Source organism: Quercus robur, chromosome 8, assembly GCF_932294415.1.
Source record: "Quercus robur chromosome 8, dhQueRobu3.1, whole genome shotgun sequence".
Lineage (NCBI taxonomy): Eukaryota > Viridiplantae > Streptophyta > Magnoliopsida > Fagales > Fagaceae > Quercus > Quercus robur.
The window spans coordinates 55,500,265-55,517,950 of NC_065541.1; the positions used below are offsets into that span (position 1 = coordinate 55,500,265).

At 34.4% G+C, this 17,686-nt stretch overlaps 1 protein-coding gene across 1 annotated transcript; it reads right to left on the reverse strand.

The window, feature by feature from the left end:
• Nucleotides 1-8,876: 8,876 nt before the first annotated feature.
• LOC126697123 (probable tRNA N6-adenosine threonylcarbamoyltransferase, mitochondrial) lies at nt 8,877-17,006 on the reverse strand. The gene is made up of 13 exons (XM_050393974.1): nt 16,725-17,006; nt 16,547-16,591; nt 14,932-15,006; nt 14,567-14,663; nt 13,515-13,605; nt 13,078-13,127; nt 12,177-12,367; nt 12,002-12,087; nt 11,007-11,082; nt 10,816-10,899; nt 10,598-10,712; nt 9,996-10,084; nt 8,877-9,394 (listed from the first exon to the last, which is right to left on the reverse strand). Exons 1-13 carry the CDS (start codon nt 16,962-16,964, stop codon nt 9,260-9,262), a joined length of 1,374 nt encoding a protein of 457 aa, XP_050249931.1. The 5' UTR covers nt 16,965-17,006; the 3' UTR covers nt 8,877-9,259.
• Nucleotides 17,007-17,686: the final 680 nt, after the last annotated feature.

Sequence of the window (17,686 nt, forward strand, 5' to 3'; positions counted from 1 at the left end):
GGATTTCCTTCTAATACTTCAATCAAATATGACCTCCCACTCAGGATACTAGTGCACATAGGTCGCTTCATGTAGTACTTTTGCACGTGCTCTATACACAGCTGAACGTAGGTTGTGGCAATCTCGAGCTCCACCTCATTACCGTACTCATCTAAATCGAACTCAGCCATGCCTGAATCACGATCTGAATCGGACTCAGCCATTCCTGAATCACAATCTGAATCGGTGTCGGCCATAACTGAATCACACTTGTGGGCAGCCATTAAGTTCACATCAGCCACTATAAAGAAGTACATATATATATATATATATATCGCTTTATGTATATATATCTATATTGCTCTATGTATAGAAACCTGCTTCTCAAGGGATTTTTTATGATAGATCCTACAATCACATGAACCTTGCAACCTAAAAAAATGTAGGCGCCTTCGCTAATTCTACATTCTGGACTTACTAAACATTGAACAAATTGCTTTACTTCGTAGAGTACACTATGATTTTTTTTTCCTTTTCTTTTAATGATGTTAATATTTTAATAAAATAAAAATTGTGAGTTAACCCCTTTCTAATGGCAAAAATATGTAAGTCCATCAAGTGGATATGTGGCCAACCTTGGAGGCAAGTGTTTGATAAATTCATCTCACCATATAATCCAAACAATATTAAACCTTTACAACTTCAAGACAAATATGGTTTGTCAAACACAAGAAGACCTAATTTAAGGAATAGCAAAGAAATATTTGTAAGAGATTATTATGACATTGATAATTTTACATATTATCTTTGGTTTAGTTTTTTTAAAAAATTTTGAAAATTTAAAATGATTTCATTTAATATATTTTCTTCAAAATGATATTATTATTATTATTATTATTATTATTATTATTGGCTTATACCCAAATACAACATATGAACAAAATAGTATTACCTTTTCAAAAAAGTAAATGGATTCCATTAGTTTGTTATGGTTTAATTAGTTGAAGGAGCCTCCACAGTAATTAACTACTATACATGGAATACTCTATGGATACAATTGACAAGTTACTATAGACAAGATTAAGTATGAGTTCACCTGACTTCCTCCTTAACCTATTAAAAAGCATAAAATGTAATGATTTTTTGTAATAATTTTTTTTTTTCCAAAAAAAAAAAAAAATCTCTAAACGGATTTTTTTTTTTTTTTTTGGTTGAGAAATAAGACTAGTCCTTTATTGAATTAATAGAAACTTCTATCAAACATTACAAGATTGGCAGCATCACAATGGATGTCTTCTAACCAAAATTGAAGGTTCGAGAAAGATCTTTGCTAATTTAGTTAATTTATCAGCTACTGCATTGCCCTTGCGTTTTACATGGGTGAAAGAATGTCAAAGTGAAATATTGAATGGATCAATATGAGCTGAAAATATACCAATCTAATACTCCCTCCGTCCCACTTTGTTTGTCCTGTTTGAAAAGTCAAACTTTTTAAGGGAATATCATTTATTGTTTTGTCTACCTTTTAAAAATGTACAAGTTTCCAAAATTACCCTTAAATAAATTTATCAAAAAATTGAATTAGTAAATTAATAGGGGTATAATAGGAACATTAGTAAATTATTGACTTTTATTTTTAGAAATAGGACAATATTTTGGGACATCCCAAAATGGAATAGAGGACAAACAAAGTGAGACGGAGGGAGTATTTAGCTATGACTTTCACTCATATTGAATTGCTGCCACTCTCTTTTTTATTTGTAGGGTTTTATTTGCCAAGTGGTCATTAATGTACATTTTGAAGTTTTCGAACCAATCATGCACGTGCAACCAAGTAAGGTACCCTGTCCTATGGTATGTTCACTAGCTTTTACCCACGATGTTGGCATTTACCCTGTCCTATGCCATCAATTCAATTCTCATTCATTACTAACTTTCATATTCCTAAAAATAAATACGTATCTTCATTATTGCTCATAATTTGACTCACATTCATTAATTCCTTTTCAAAAACTCAAGAAGAAAAGCCGATTGTGAGAGTGCATGGAAAATATCATTAAACTGCTTTTAAAGCATGTAGCTTCATGGTATTGAAAATGGACTGAAACATACCCATTTGACTGAATTATGCCTAATGGACTGAATAGATTGAAATGGACCGTAACAGACCGAAGTGTAACCAGTGGACTGAATAGACTAAATTGTCTAGAAATGTACCAAATGGACCGAAATGGACCAAGTAGGCCGAATTGCTAATCTGATGGAACCAGATGATGAATCTACTAAGTTGCAAAGAATTATGTTGAAATCAATGTACTACATGGGAGATGGACATGATGTATATATATTGTCACTACCTCATTAGTGATTACAACATAAATGGTTGACTACAATATACATGGCTTTTTTTTCTTCTTAAATAAGTTTTAAAATACCATAAATATTGAAAATACCATAAATACTGTCTGTGTGGATTTTATTACAGGCCTTCTAGCATTTCTTTCCGAGTAAGGAAATGTTGTAATAGACCTTTCATCTTACGAAGCAAAGCATATTTGTCTTGAAGAAAAATTTGATAATAACTTAATTTAAGAATAGAACTACCATTTAAGAAGTTCTCACTTAATTTTTTGTATATACAGGTTTTTTTCACAGTTTGTGATTACCCACATTTGACTTATGCTTCATTTATTTCCTGAGGGAGCTTGTAGCTATCTGGGATTAAAATGGTAGTTTTAGGAATCTTCCACTTTTTGGCAACTAAAATAGACCAACAATGTATTGTATAAGTTATTTTCATGTACTGGATTTTAAAATGTTTGGAGACATTTGCAGGGGATGGGAACCCTATATAATAGTTGGAGTCTCTCTCTCACACAACCGTTTATACATACTCCCTTTCTACTTCAACGAAAACATTAAACCATAACACAGAACAAGCATACATCAGCAAGCCACAAAATGAAGAGATTTTTTCAATCAGCTACGTACCAGTAAGGGAACATGTATAAACGATATAGATATATCGAAAAAGAAATATTAAAAAAGAAAAAAGAAAAAAAAAAGATCAGCTATGTGTTTTCAATTTTCAACTCCAAAATTTGTAAGAGGAAATTGAATATATTTTTCATAAACTGAAGAATTGTTTCGTCTCAATGACTACATATGACCTTAAATATCTTTATCTTGACCTTATATATTTTTCACAAACTGAAGAATATAATTTCAACTCCAAAAAAAATCTGTTTCGTATATAGTTTTCTTGTACATTTGCTCAAAATCTCTATCCAATAAATCTTGATTCTTATTAATGTAAGTATACTACTGCCCTCTAGGTTATATGATAAGCAAGATGCTTGTTTAATGATAAGAAACTCTATTTCGATTTAAATTTATATATTGAGGTTACTTCACTAATTCCAGTAGTTAAAAGCTCAAATTTGTGTTTTTAATTCTAACATGATACTGTTTAGATGGAATTTAATTAATTTGGACTTGGGAGTGACACACATCTATGCCAAGGGCACACTCATTTATTTAGCCCATGGTCAGATTGAGTTTTTGATTATTTGACAACAGTCTCTGAGTTATCCTTATAATTCTCTATGACATTATTGTTTCATTCTTTGAGTGCAGCCTTTGTAACTTTTATTTTTATGGACACGGTATTAAGTTAATGTAGGGGAATCATTTACTTTTATTTTTCAAGCATCTTGCACTACATTTTTACATAGGGTTAATTTAGCAACCACATTGCTTCAAAATGAAACGGCCTTTTTAAAATTTAAATAAAAAAACAACTATGATAGTCTTAGTATCTAACAAAAGTGGTGAGTGATCTGAAATTGTGATGGGTAGGGATGTGACTGTTGTCTCAAGTACATCATTCAGCCATTTTGAATTAGTGAAGGCATGCCCCCAAAAACCCAATACACTAAAAAATCCCATCTAACAGAAGGTGCAGATCATGAACCCAATATCCATACAAACTCAAAAAAAAAAAATCCAACACAAGAACTCAATAACTCATAACAAATAGATAAACCCAGACCCCAAAACAACCCATTTATCCTCTAAGAAACCTTTCAACAAACATCTTCTCTACATACATTCAATAATCATCAACATATAATTAAAGAAAAGTCACAAAAAAAATAAAGAAAAACCCAAATTTTTGACAAACCCAAATCTAAAACAGACTGAGTATCAACGGTCTTAGCAAGAGGGTTTGGGTGCTTAGAAGATTAAAACAGAACTTAGAAGCATGATTCACTATATATTACACAGACGTACCAGTAAGGGAATCAGGTCAGAAGAGGAAGCAGAGGAGGAAGCAGATGCTCTGTAATGCACTCGAGAGGTGGATGAGGAAGGGAGTGAGACGTCCATCTGAAAGAATATATGGGATTAAAAGAAGCCCTAACATGAATTAATGTGAAATGATCTGTTGGGATGTGAAAGAAAGCTGAAACAAGTAATTAACAAAATTAAAAACCTTACCTGACCGACCCCTTCAGACTGTGTGAGTTGCCTTTTCCTTAGCAACAGAGCGTTGTTGGTGAGGAATTAATTGGGAGAAAAGGATTACTGTGATTCATAGGGGTTTCTTCCAAATGATGTGTGTGTGGGATTTTGACGCGTTGATGAAGCTACTGATAGGAGTAATGGCGTCGGATCCGTGAGGGGTGAGGTGGAATGCCGCTGGGTCAGAGCAGTAATGGAGGTGGGTGAGAGGAGTAATGGAGTTCGGACTGTGATATTCTTTGTAGAGATGAGAGTAGAGAGGAGAGATGAGATGATATTCTTTGGGGTGTGAAGACTGATGATATTCTTTGGGGCGTGAAGACTGAAGAGATGAGAGTAGAGAGGAGAGGAGACAAACATTAGAAAAAAGCTGATCAGTGGGTCCGGGCACAGTGAAAACTGAATTCAATTTTTATTACCGTTGTGCCATCAGAAACGTCTGTTCATTGTTTAAAATGTGAGCCGAGCATGTTTTAAAAAATATATTTCAAACAGGGGTTTTTGAGCAACCATTTCCAAACAGCCCTATTTTAAACTCTGTCACCAAACATATTGTTTCAAATTTTGGACACCAGTGTTCAGTGTCTGTGTTTTCAGTTGACAAACCAAACGGGCTCCTACACATACACATACAAATACACATACACATACACATACACATACACATACACATACATAAGCACACATATATATATATACATACACATACATAAGCACGCATAAACACATATACATACACATAAACACATATACATACACATAAACATATATAAATATAAGCACGCATAAACACATACACATACACATACAAATACATAAGCACACATACACATACACATATATAAGCACACATACACACACATACATAAACATACACATACACATACAAATACACATAAACATACATACACATACACATAAATATATATATACATAAACATAAACACACATCCACAGAAACACGTATAAACTCACATAAACGTAAACATACACACACATAAACTTAAATATAAACATAAACACACATAAAGGCTCGATCTAACACACCAAAGTAACTAACAAAATTGTTTGAGGATTGGTGTTAGTTTACAATTTTTTCCAGTCTATATGAGGGTTTAATTTTTCTCAGTCTGTATGTTTGTTTATGTTTATGTATGTTTATGTTTATGTTTATGTGTGTGTGTTTATATGTATGTGTGTTTATATTTGTTTGTTTTTGTTTATGTTTGTTTATGCGTGTTTATGTGTATGTGTGTTTATGTTTGTTTGTTTTTGTGTATGTTTGTTTGTGTTTGTGTTCGTGTTCGTGTTCATGTATGTTTATGTGTATGTGTGTTTATGTTTATAAATATAAATATACATAAACATACACACATACATAAACATGCATAAATATAAATGAACATAAACATAAACACACATGCACATGCACATAAACATACACATACACATACACACACATACACATACACATACACAAATACACATACATACACATACATAAATATAAATGAACATAAATATAAATACACATGTACATATACATAAACATACACATACACATACACATACACATACACACTCATACACATACACATACACATACACATATTTTTTTAGTTTTCGTCTTAGGCCCCAAAATGTCTAGGGCCGCCCCTGGTGACTAAATTTTAGATTGGCCATCATCAACCTACAGCCACCCTCCTCCTTTTTTCTGGGTTTGAACCTAACTGTGAACAAAATATATGATACTAAGCATAGACACAAGCAAGTTATATTTAATTTATTGATTTTCTACCTTAAATTGGTTCCTAAAACTTTGGTATAAAATCCTAAAACTTGCATGCAAAAGTAAAGAAAAACAAAAAATAAACTATGAAGAATCAAACAATGAAGAAGAAACAAGATTGCTCTCCTCTATTGTTATGAATAACTAATAATAAAAAAGACAAAAATAAAAGATTGAACTATATTGTTTAGCTGATTTTGCAATCAACAGACATAAGGTTGAATGAAAATAAACATTATATTAAACCCCAAAAAAATCATATTACCTCGTTTATGTATATTTGAGAGAGAGAGAGAGAGAGAGTACCGATTTGTTGGGTGTCGCTGTAGTTGTCAAGTGGAACGGCGGGAGATCAAAGCGTCAGCGTCAATTGCAATTGGTGAGTGTGTAGTGTTTTCAGCCTTTGGATTTTGTTTGTTGTTGATGTAAGTAATTCCAGCCCTTCTTCAATAAAATATGATTGCTCCTTGTACCAAAGTACGCACTCCAGCTTTGAGAGTTGGCTCAGTATCGAGATTCTTTCTATAGTTTTATCGTACGGCGTTCACAATATAGTTTTATCCTACAATCTTGACCAATAGATATGCAGCAAGATATCAATTAGTTTTTGGTATTGTAAGGACGCAATTCGTAACGACTCCAAAATAATATTGGGTTCGTGCGTTAAAAGGTCCAAACAATATAATTTGTAGAGCGTGGGTTTAAAAGGCTAGGCCTTGGTCACCGGACGGTAGTTAATTGGGGTTTTCATAGTGACTTGCACAAGGATGAACCTGACGTGTTTAATAATAATCTATTCCGGTACGTCATGAGTGGCTTCGGTCCTTAGACCTCGCCCAAGGAACTTCATGTCCTTACTATTCTCCCCTTTTTTAGGACTCTATGGTCTGGAAGCCCCCTTTTTTTGGCGCATAAGTCTTCACATTATATTACCCTTCTTGGCTGATCCTGGCCCTCCACCTATTGATCAGGCAGGTGCCTATTCAAATACCTGTCCCATCAGCCGCCTCCCCCTGCTTTTTGTTAGTTGCAATAACCGAAACCACACTGTTCAGGCGTCTTTTCTCATTAATATGGTTAGGACGTTCGTGGACGCATTCAATGCGGAGGGGACGTATTTACCTTGAACCACCTCCACTCCATACCCCCACGTGGGTCCCATTCTACTCGCCTCTTCTTCTGGGGGCCTTTTGGAGGCTGCCTTTGATGACATATCGCTCTTCCCTTCGAAGTCTTGGGATGCCGAGGAAAGGGTCATCATCGGCTGCGTCTCTAGGCTATTTGGTCTTTCCTTACTCGTCCTCGGCAACTACCTTCCTCGGCACGAGCCCTGGGCCCTAGTGGAAAGTGGGCCGAATCGTAAGTTCTCTGACCCCACAGGTATAATTGGAGATTGAATCCTAGTTGTTTTATTTAACCATCAGAAACTTTTTCGATTAAACTAACTGAACCCACTATTATCAAGATTCTTTATTTACTGGCAAAGGTTGCTTATTAAGGTTAAATTATATAAAGCTGGTCCTAAAGCCTATAAACTTGACAAAATACCGACATAAAGTTGGGCGACTGACAAAAAGTTAACATATAACATGGATTGTGAAAAGAGCTCAACTGGCCCCATTGTAATCATAATTTTTTTTAAATGTGACTTAAAAAAAAAATTTGAGTTGGAATGAGTAATATGTCTTGTTAATATTGATATAATCATAGAATGCAAAATTTAGTTAGAAGTGTGATGATTAGAATATATATAACAAACCAAGTTCTTAAAATTATTGATGGTATTTACAAAAGTTATTAGAATATATATAACAAACAAATTCTGTTGTGTTGTTAATGATGTTTAGGATAAGTGGTATCTCCTAGTATTTTCAACAAAAATCTCCATGATTCAAATCATCTTCTTCCGCTTAAAATATACTTAAAAAAAAAAACATATCCAATTATTTTTGGGGGGTGGGGGTTGGTTTGGGAGGGTATTTATAGTTAGTATAATGAGGGGAGAGCAAAAAGTTAGATTACCCTAATCAACTTAAAGGGCGTAATATCAAGTTTTCAAAGGACGGCAGATTGAGATGATGAATCTACGATGATTTGAGGTAGTCACCATCTAAGAGAATGATTTACACTTGGGACAAGTATTTATATAGATTTAGTTATAAGTGCCTACAACAAATTGTCTAACCAACCAACTAATACATAACAACCCTTTCTTGATTATTTCGTGCAAATAAGACATGTTATAGCCTTTGGCCTCATTAAAAAGTCTTGATCTTCTAGTCTTTTATGTAAGTTAACCTACCTTGTACCCATAGTGAAGTCCCTTGCCTTGGGAGAAGATGATGAAATGCATATTAATATTGATATTATGACGGAAATAAAGTTTAATTGAGAGTTAGCTAGAATTGTTCATGAAGATGAGTGTCATATATCATATATGGCTGTTTAAAGAGAACCTTTTAAGAGACTACAAAAGTTTCTCTTCGAACTAGTATCTTTGGGTTAAAAATGGTTTTAGCCTTACAGAGCCACCATTTTAGAACCACATGCAAAAATGCATAGTTATACATCAGAGGCAATCTCATGAGGAATATATTGTATAAATTATTGTGGTTGGAACCATCTATACAAATGATATGTACAGTTTAATACAACAATAGTGAACAGATGTAGCAAATTTTACAAGCTCTCCTATAAATTTCAAGTTCAAATGCTGCAATTGCCTTTCTTAATCAACTGCCTCCTCAATGTCATCAAAACAATGCTTGATACTGATTGTCAATTTCCAAATTGATGCCATGCTTGCAAGTTGCAAAACATCTCTATTCACCATCATAAACTCAGTTCAGCGACGTAAGGTTCAGCGACGTAAGCGCAGCCATTAGGACCATGTAAATATCATGAATCCAAGGACATGGTTCCACTCATCGAGCTGTATAAACGGAGTAAACAGAATGGAGATGCACACTAATGTTGCTGTTGCAGTGATGCTTGAATGATAGATGTAAGAGATGGATGGATCCGGGCCTTCCTCAAGGAGCGAGCTTCACTTCTTCCTTCAGCATATTCCTCCCCCAAAGGCCACCTTGGCCGCAAATCATACTGATTCATATAGCAAACACATACAAATTAATTGTTGAAAGAAATATTAACTTCTATCAACTTGTACAAGTCATTAAAAAATCCAACTGAAAAAGATATCAACATCTATAACTTAGTTTACTCTCCATGGCATAGTTAATCCAGAAGCCAATTGCATATCTAAAATTGAAGTAACTAAATTCCATGTGCCTAAAACCTATGTCACAGTGAGAATGAATCATTTTGTTGGACAAACAATAAAACAGTGGACTATACCATTTCAAATTTCTTATGACATTCATGGTGTCATAAAGGGAGACAATTGTGCAGCGGGGTGAAGAAGTTTGCTAGTTGTAATTATAATGACCATGATAATGACAATAAACTTTTCATATCCAAAAAAATAAATCTCATGTACCAAAAGAAGGCTTTGCCCTCTTTTTTCCCTCCAGACCACCACTATTCCTTCTTCTATATTCCCATTTTTAAGGAAGGGGGGGGGGGGGGGGGGGTGGGGGTTGGGTGGAAAGGGAGCGTGTAAAGGGCTGTCTAGACAGTGATAAATGATGGGCAATAAGACAAATGGAAGACAGTTATTGGTGTTTAAGAGTTTGAAGCCAACCACAAAATCTTCAGATTCAACTGCAGGTGGTGGAGGATCAAATCTGCCCATGCGAAAGTGTTCAATGCCAGTCCAAGCCACCATTACACCTAGTCAAATGAAAATAAAGCATTAATCTTGAATGACAGGAATTCGGAATTCCAGACTATCTGACAAGCAACATTAATCATAACTTTGCACATGTAGGAACTCTTCCTTATATATAACTTTTAAACCTGTTTAGTACTGCATGGAAAGTAATATATGCTGAACTTATCTTTTCACTGCTAAAGAATTGGATTGGAATATAATAAACATCTGGATAGTAATGGAACTTTATGTTGCTTCATCTCTTCAACAAAACAGTGGGCAGCAAGAATTTTTACGGATATAATAAGGGGATTGAGGACCAATAGGAAGATTGTGAAACCATCACATACAGAAATAAAATACCTTCTCTATGATTATGAAAACAGACAAGTAGCTAATTCCTGCTAAATTTGCTTTCGGTTTTGCAGATTCCAGTGTTGTCAGCTACTCTAGGTTAACATCCTAAGGTCCCTGTTTTACTACAGGTGAATAACCTCATCCACAAGGCAAGCAACTACAGAAATATGACTTACCATTGTCCGTGCAAAGACTGGGGGGAGGGCACACAAGTTGCAAACTGTTTTTCTTCACAACCTGATCAAGGCGAGCCCTAACGTACTGATTTGATGCAACACCTCCAGAGACTACCTGCAGGCCGCAGATTATAAGATGAATGTTGTGATCCTCTATATGTATGGATAATTAACAGAGAGAGGCAGCATTGATTTGAAAAAAATGCAGTTCAAATCACCAAATGTTTTATAGAAGGTTCAATCTTCAATGCCCATTCAATTGCTCGTTGACACTTTTCCTCTAGATGTAATACTGCAACTCGCTGGATGGAAACAATATCAGGGGGAGCAATAAAAATATAGAAAGAATTTATTGAAGGCCTCAGGAATGCTTTATTCACCAAATTAAGTATAATATAAATAAATTAACCTGAAAAGAAGCAGCAATATCAGCTCGAGAACGTCTATCTTGGCTACTTGCACAAGAAATGGGAATTTCAGCATTACTGCACATAGCCCGTACACACATCAAAAAGTGGACAGTAGATTGAAAGGGAAAGAATATTAAAATTTAAATTGCATGCTGCTTTCATAGTTTGTTACTTCATGGTAACCATACTTATTTTTTTAAGTAGCAACTTCAATATATCTGTAGCTCAGGAATTATACTAATCAAAATCACTGATAAAAGAACTGAGCTGACATGAATACACTAACCAAATATAACACCGAACAGAATGTGAACTTAGGCCAGTCCTTTTACCAATATTTATATTACTTTGGTAATGATTTAATTCACTTCCATGCTAGCTCCTTGGTTCTTCCTGGGATTCTACTTTTAAAACCCATACTACCTTTGATTCAAATGACAATTCCTCCTCCCAAAAGAAAGGCTAGAGGGTAAGTTCATGGGTTCAAAACCCGCAGGGTACATAATTTACCAATCAAAAAAGAAATATTTAAATCAAAAGACCAAAAGCAAAGATAGAGTTCAATAGAGGCACTTAATTTGCTCTTGATGGCAATAGCCATCTCTCTCTCTCACCCTGCAGCTCAAATTCCGCATCCTGAACCAGATCTATGGACTTAGGGCTACTACGCATCCTACAAAAAAGTAACTATCTTTGTTCTTTTTTTTGCTTCAATTGTTTTTGACATGCAATGATTCATTCAAAAAGTGCAAAGGGGTGCTTCCCAAGTACATGGGAAGTATTCAAGATTTTTATGCTTCAATTCTTAATCTTACTATCTTTGTCTTCTATCCTAATCCTAAATATGACCACCTGTAAATAGCCAGAATCTTGTTACCCAAAATTATAGTACTCTTTACAGTTCAAGAGGAAGAGTCATGTAGAATTCATCAAAGAATGTAAATTGAATTGAATTCACCAGGTAGAAATACATATTTTGACATTTGCTACATACATATTTCTGGATTCAATTGCCATCCTCACTTGAGTCTTCAGACCAGAATATGAGAAGTTGCAATCTTTATGTTGTTTCATTGGAATCTAAAAATTAATGCAGTGCAAAAACTTAGGATACACATCCAGCCAAAAATTACCAGAATGAGGTTAAGAAGTCCCAGAAAATAACTTACAGAGAACTTGATTGATTCTGCATCACCCTCTCGAGCAAGCTCCTCTATAGCTGGCCCACCACTCCTCCTCATATCAAGACCAAGCCACTTTGCTGTCTTGTCATATGCCTCACCAATTGCATCATCTATTGAGGTCCCAAGTTGTGTGTATTGGCCAAGGCCTTGAGCAAGAATAAGTAGATTGTGTCCTCCTAAAAAACAAAAGAAAAAAAAAGTGCATACAACAATTAGATAATGCATTAATGCTCAAGGCCATTATAACCAAATGAAATAGAAGAAGCAAACTTAAAATACAGTCCATGGTAATGAATGACTGGGAGTTTTGAAATCGTAGTAAGATGCCAAAACTTATTGTTTAAGTGCAGTGAAGGAACAATTGAACAATTCATCAACTTGTAAACAAACGTACTTATAAGTAATAAGCAGGATTTTTGACACAACGTACCACAGAGAACTAAGGGAGCCAACAAGGACAAAAAGCAAGTCAACACTTACACAATGAATTATCATCACATCAGTGCCCCAACTAAATTAGTTTATTTATTTATTGTAATAGATTTTATCTTTAGTGAGTGTTCCGTTTTTTTAGGAATGGAGGCAGCTAGAATGACATGTTTTCCCTTTTTTCTGGTTTCTAGGAAATTGCCCATTCATCTAAACAGTTTGCAATCCTTTTTGATGCACTACAGTTTGACTTGTGATCTGGAAGAAATAGGACTTATATATGATGTCTAGCATGGTGAAGTGTGCTCACAATTCAATGCTTTCTACGGCATGAAATTGGGCTGATTTGATAAGAACGAGCATTTAAACAATATCAAATGAGAAACAAGCTAGAATTTAGACATATAAGAAAGTCATTAATATAAACCTAAAGAAAGAGAGGAGTAGAGATTCTGACCTGAAATAAGCAAGGCCATGAAAGGAAATTGCAGCTCTCTTTCCACTAACCTAGAACAGAAAAAACATATTTCAGATGCAGAAATGCACCTTAGCTTACAATTTTGAATGCAACTTAAGGCACATGCACAACAGTCTTTTTTTTCTTTATTATTATTTTGGATAACGTAGGGAACCTTTGTACAAAAGAGCCCTTTGGACTCGCCTCTAGCCAATAAAACCTACGAGCAACTAACCTCACCTCCTAGCCAGGTAATCTAGGGGCATTCATCCTTGACAGGCTAAGTAGTTTATGCTCATGCCGGGGAGCATTTTTTCTTCAATTTTTTAAGAGCGCAAAAATACATAACACTCAATTTGTGTTTTAAAAGTATCATGTGCATGCTAATTTATTTCAATTGCAACCTATTCTGCATTGTCTAGATTTTACCATTCTACCTGGCCACTAGAGCATGAGCCTCCATGTGATGTACTCCAATTATTGGTAGATTAAAGCTACCAGCAGTTTTCCTCGCTTTCTGCACTCCAACTGCATGAAGAAATAATTCTAAGCAAACAAAAAATCCACCTGAAATAATTGGGGAAGGAAGAATCCTTCATGGATGCAAGATTCATAATTCTGCAGTAATTTCTAAATTTTTGGAAAATTCCCCGCAATTAATCCTGAGCAAGTACTGTAACATTCTTTACAACAAAAACTTGTACTTGAAACAAGGGCCTACAACCTACCAAACCAACATTAATCATATGAGTAGCACTTTTTTTCCCTTCTAATCGTGTATTTCCATTTATTTACAATTTTGACTAATAAATTGACAAACTGATAAATTGAAATGACAAACTGGACAAACCAGCCTTTAAATTGGACTGGCAAATCATTCTAACTGTATTTAACAGCCTCCTAACAATGTTCTACAGTTAGGGTCGGTTTGAATACCGCTTATTACTGAAAACTGAAAACACTGTAGCGAAATATTTTTTAAATGTGTGAATAATATCGTAAGATCCATTTTTAATGAAAGTTTTGCTGAAAAAAGAGGTTTGTGGGTCCTGTGAACAGTGCACGAGACCCACACAAAATGCCAAACGCCAGCAAAAACGCAGACACTGACGTATCCAAACACTCACTTAGTGTCCATTTGGATGCAACTTTTTGCTAAAAGTGGGTTAAAGTATAGTTGTACCTAGAAAAATTGAGGTTTTAAAAATCTATACATAAAGCAAATAAGCTAAGAATAAATAAATCCTTTGCCAAATGCACACATGTAAGATAACAAAAGTAACACAGACCAATGCATGTTTGTAGTATTCATTCATCCTTTTTCTATTGAAATTACTATTTATATACTATCTCGCAATCATTACCACTTGCAACGACATTTCCCACCTCTAAATTGGATAGCAGTGCCAATACCCAACTATTTGGCATCAAAAGCAATAGATAATTTTGGAGGAGATACCACAACAAAGAGAGATATCACTCAAATTACCGCGAAGACAAAGGCTTAAACCGGGACCAATAGTAACAGCTACTGCTGATAGATCTGTCTCACTTAAATTAGCTTGATTAAGTGCCTCTTGCACAACCTGAAATCAATAAGCACAAATTTAGGCCCACATCAGCATTGAAACTTTTATAATGCTGATAAGCCTAATAGCCTAGGTTCCAAGCATCTGAATTTATTTCTTCCTGCAAAACTTCAAAGGTGAGTGTCATGATTTTAGGGTAGCATATGTTGTCTCCGTCACTGTCAAAGTGGGTTTTGCAAAATAAACATAAGTGTGACGTGAACAAAAATATCAGCATGAAAAGAGATGTAGACTACTAGGGAAACTTGTTATGCAGATAAGACACCTGATCAATCACTTGCGAGTGTGCTTCTTCTGCCATTTTAGGAGCGACACCTCCATATCGAACAAGCAGGTCTGCCTTGATCAATTAAGAGTCAAAATTAGACAATGGCAAACCATACAAGTAGAACATAAATTTATCATGCATACCAACCAGAAAACATTAGAAATCATAGTGAATGGGCAAAAACCACTTCAACAGACAACTTGTTTCCTGTGAGTAGTCTATTGTATAGCAACTCTGAAGAAGCTCTCCGGTCTGCCCATTTCTTCATATTTTAGGATGCTTTAGCAGCATACAGGATATTAGTCAATTTCTATACTTCATGAGAAGGAAACTTTAAATTTTCTTTAATTAAAAAAAAAAAATTTTAAAACAAAGAGAATTTTAAGAGAGAGAGATAACTTCCATTTATTACATAATTATATATCATGTAGCAGATTTATATAACAATATTCTTACAATTGAAGAAACTATAGGGATCTTTATAGACCTTCTTAAATTCCATTTTCGAAAATACATGTAGTGTAAGTTTAGTGAAAAAGTAGAACAAAAGTTAACAGGTTGTAAAACTTGATAAGCATGAAATGCCCAAGGGTGAGTGCTGTCGAGATGTTGGGTCAATCATTTAAAAGGATGAAGCAAATGAAGATGGTGTGTATCAAAAGACAACAGCATGATGGATAAAGTGGAGAAGCACACAATGTTATTGTGCAATTATAGACTACCTACTCTGTTAAAACAGAAAAAAAAAAAAAAAAAAAAAAAAAAAAAAAAAAAAAAATCAATTGCTCTATGCTTTACGATACTGAATATTAGGTTATTAAGAAACAATGTGTATGAAATGAACTTAGTTGAAATAAAAATATTAAGGTAGATAATTAGAAATAAAAGGAATATAGGATTTTGCGAAACGCGGAAATTTGTTTAAAGATAGGGGTGACTCTTATTGATAATAAGATTAGAGAGAGTTGTTTAACATGGTTTGATCAAGTAAAAAAGAGGGAGATTAAAGTTGTGAGAATGAGTGACTCACTTGATTCAAGTTGAAGGAACTAAAAAAATACCAAATATAACGTTGGTATGAGCAGTAACAAAAATGACATGTTAATTAAGGAGGTAACAGAGAGTATGGTATTAGGATAGAATGCAGAGAAAAATATGTGGCCAACCTCGATTAGTTTATTGAAGATTGTTAAACACATTCTTTGTAGGCCTTATGGGAGTTAAGTTGACCGCTGCTGCGTTCACAGCCTTGGCCTATAAATTATTCAGCTTCCTTTTATATTGATGGTTTAACTTAGAAGCTCTCCCTACAAGAACTTCAATTAAAAAAATAAAAAGAAAACTTTTCCCTCATCATCTTATGAATAAGTAGTCTAGCTATTGGAATAATTTAATGTAACATATTCAACTTAAATTCAGAATTTTAGCCATTCAAATGAGGCAGTGAAAGAAAAATTAAATTAAAAAAAAAAAAAAAAAACCTTGAAAGTACCAAAATACGATTGACTGCAAAATAAAAATCATAAATGCTATTCTCTACAATGAACAAAAAAAAAAGTTTTTACAGCAGAAATTATCAAACTAAATCCAGAAGACATCAAAAGTAATATACCTGAGAAGACACAACTTGGCTGAGAATCTCACCACTGCTCCTCACCTAAAACCCCACCACCAAAAAACATAGAAACACACAAAAACAGCCAAAACCCATTAAAGACAGCACAAAATCAGAAACAGTGAAACACCCATCAGAGAGCCAAAGTAAAAGAAACGAAATTTGGGTGACATACAACGGCGGCAGCAGTGTCGTCGCAGCTGGTTTCGATGCCCAGAACGACTAAATTATCATCTTGGGGTCTATGAATTTGGGCTGAGACTGAGAAGGAAGAGAGAGTGAGAGGTGCCCACATGGGTCGGAGGAGTTGTGGTTTATGGGGTTTTAGTTTTAGAGCTCTGAGAGTGGTTACTGTGTAGGGAAGCCATGGTCTGGGAATGAGGTTTAGGCGGGAAAGCGTTGAAGAAAGTGCCATTTTCACACGCACACACACGCACTGACACGCAGAGTGGAGCACTTGAACTGAACTATGGGGCACATATAGAGAAAGTGGATTACTTTTGGTTGTAGCGGCGACCACCTATTAGTTTGTTAAGTCGAAATCATTTATTGCTATTATAAGAAAAATATAAAATAATCAGCCACAAGGAAATAGGATGGGAAAAAAATGCTAAATAAAAACAAATATTTTAAAGTTGTACCTTTTAGAGTTCAGTTGTTGTTGTTATTTTTTTTTTTGAATTTATTTTAACCAATTTTTTTTTAATTTAATAAAATTATTTTAATTGTATTGTTTCTCGAAGAATTTCAAAATCTCTACTTATCATGGAATTGGATGAAGCGATTTTAAGAAAAATATAAATATTAGTTTAAATTATTTATTATATTATGAGGGAAAATAAACACTTTTCTTTTCACCATAACTAAAGCCACTCAGATTATTGGGTTCTTTTTTTTTTTTTTTTTTTGGAGAAGGAACCTGTAAATATTAGTATTAAGAAATAAAAGCCAAGTTGGCCTGAAATATAACTAAGATATGTGGTGGGAGTGGGACATCTTCCATTTAGACAATAAAACATGTGACATGACTTGCATGTATAACAAAGCTGTGAGTTACAAAGTTTCTGTCCTGGTGTAAATGAGAAAAACTAATACAAAAAGACAATAAATACTTGTAAGTGGTAACAGTCCCATATT

Coding starts and splice junctions, on each gene's coding strand:
- LOC126697123 (XM_050393974.1), bottom strand. CDS start 16,964: ATGGCACTTTCTTCAACGCTTTCCCGCCTAAACCTCATTCCCAGACCA. Junction 13,606..14,566: donor TTTAAGCCTTTGTCTTCGCG/GTAATTTGAGTG, acceptor TTCTTCATGCAG/TTGGAGTGCAGAAAGCGAGG. Junction 10,713..10,815: donor AACCTTCTATAAAACATTTG/GTGATTTGAACT, acceptor TGCGGCCTGCAG/GTAGTCTCTGGAGGTGTTGC.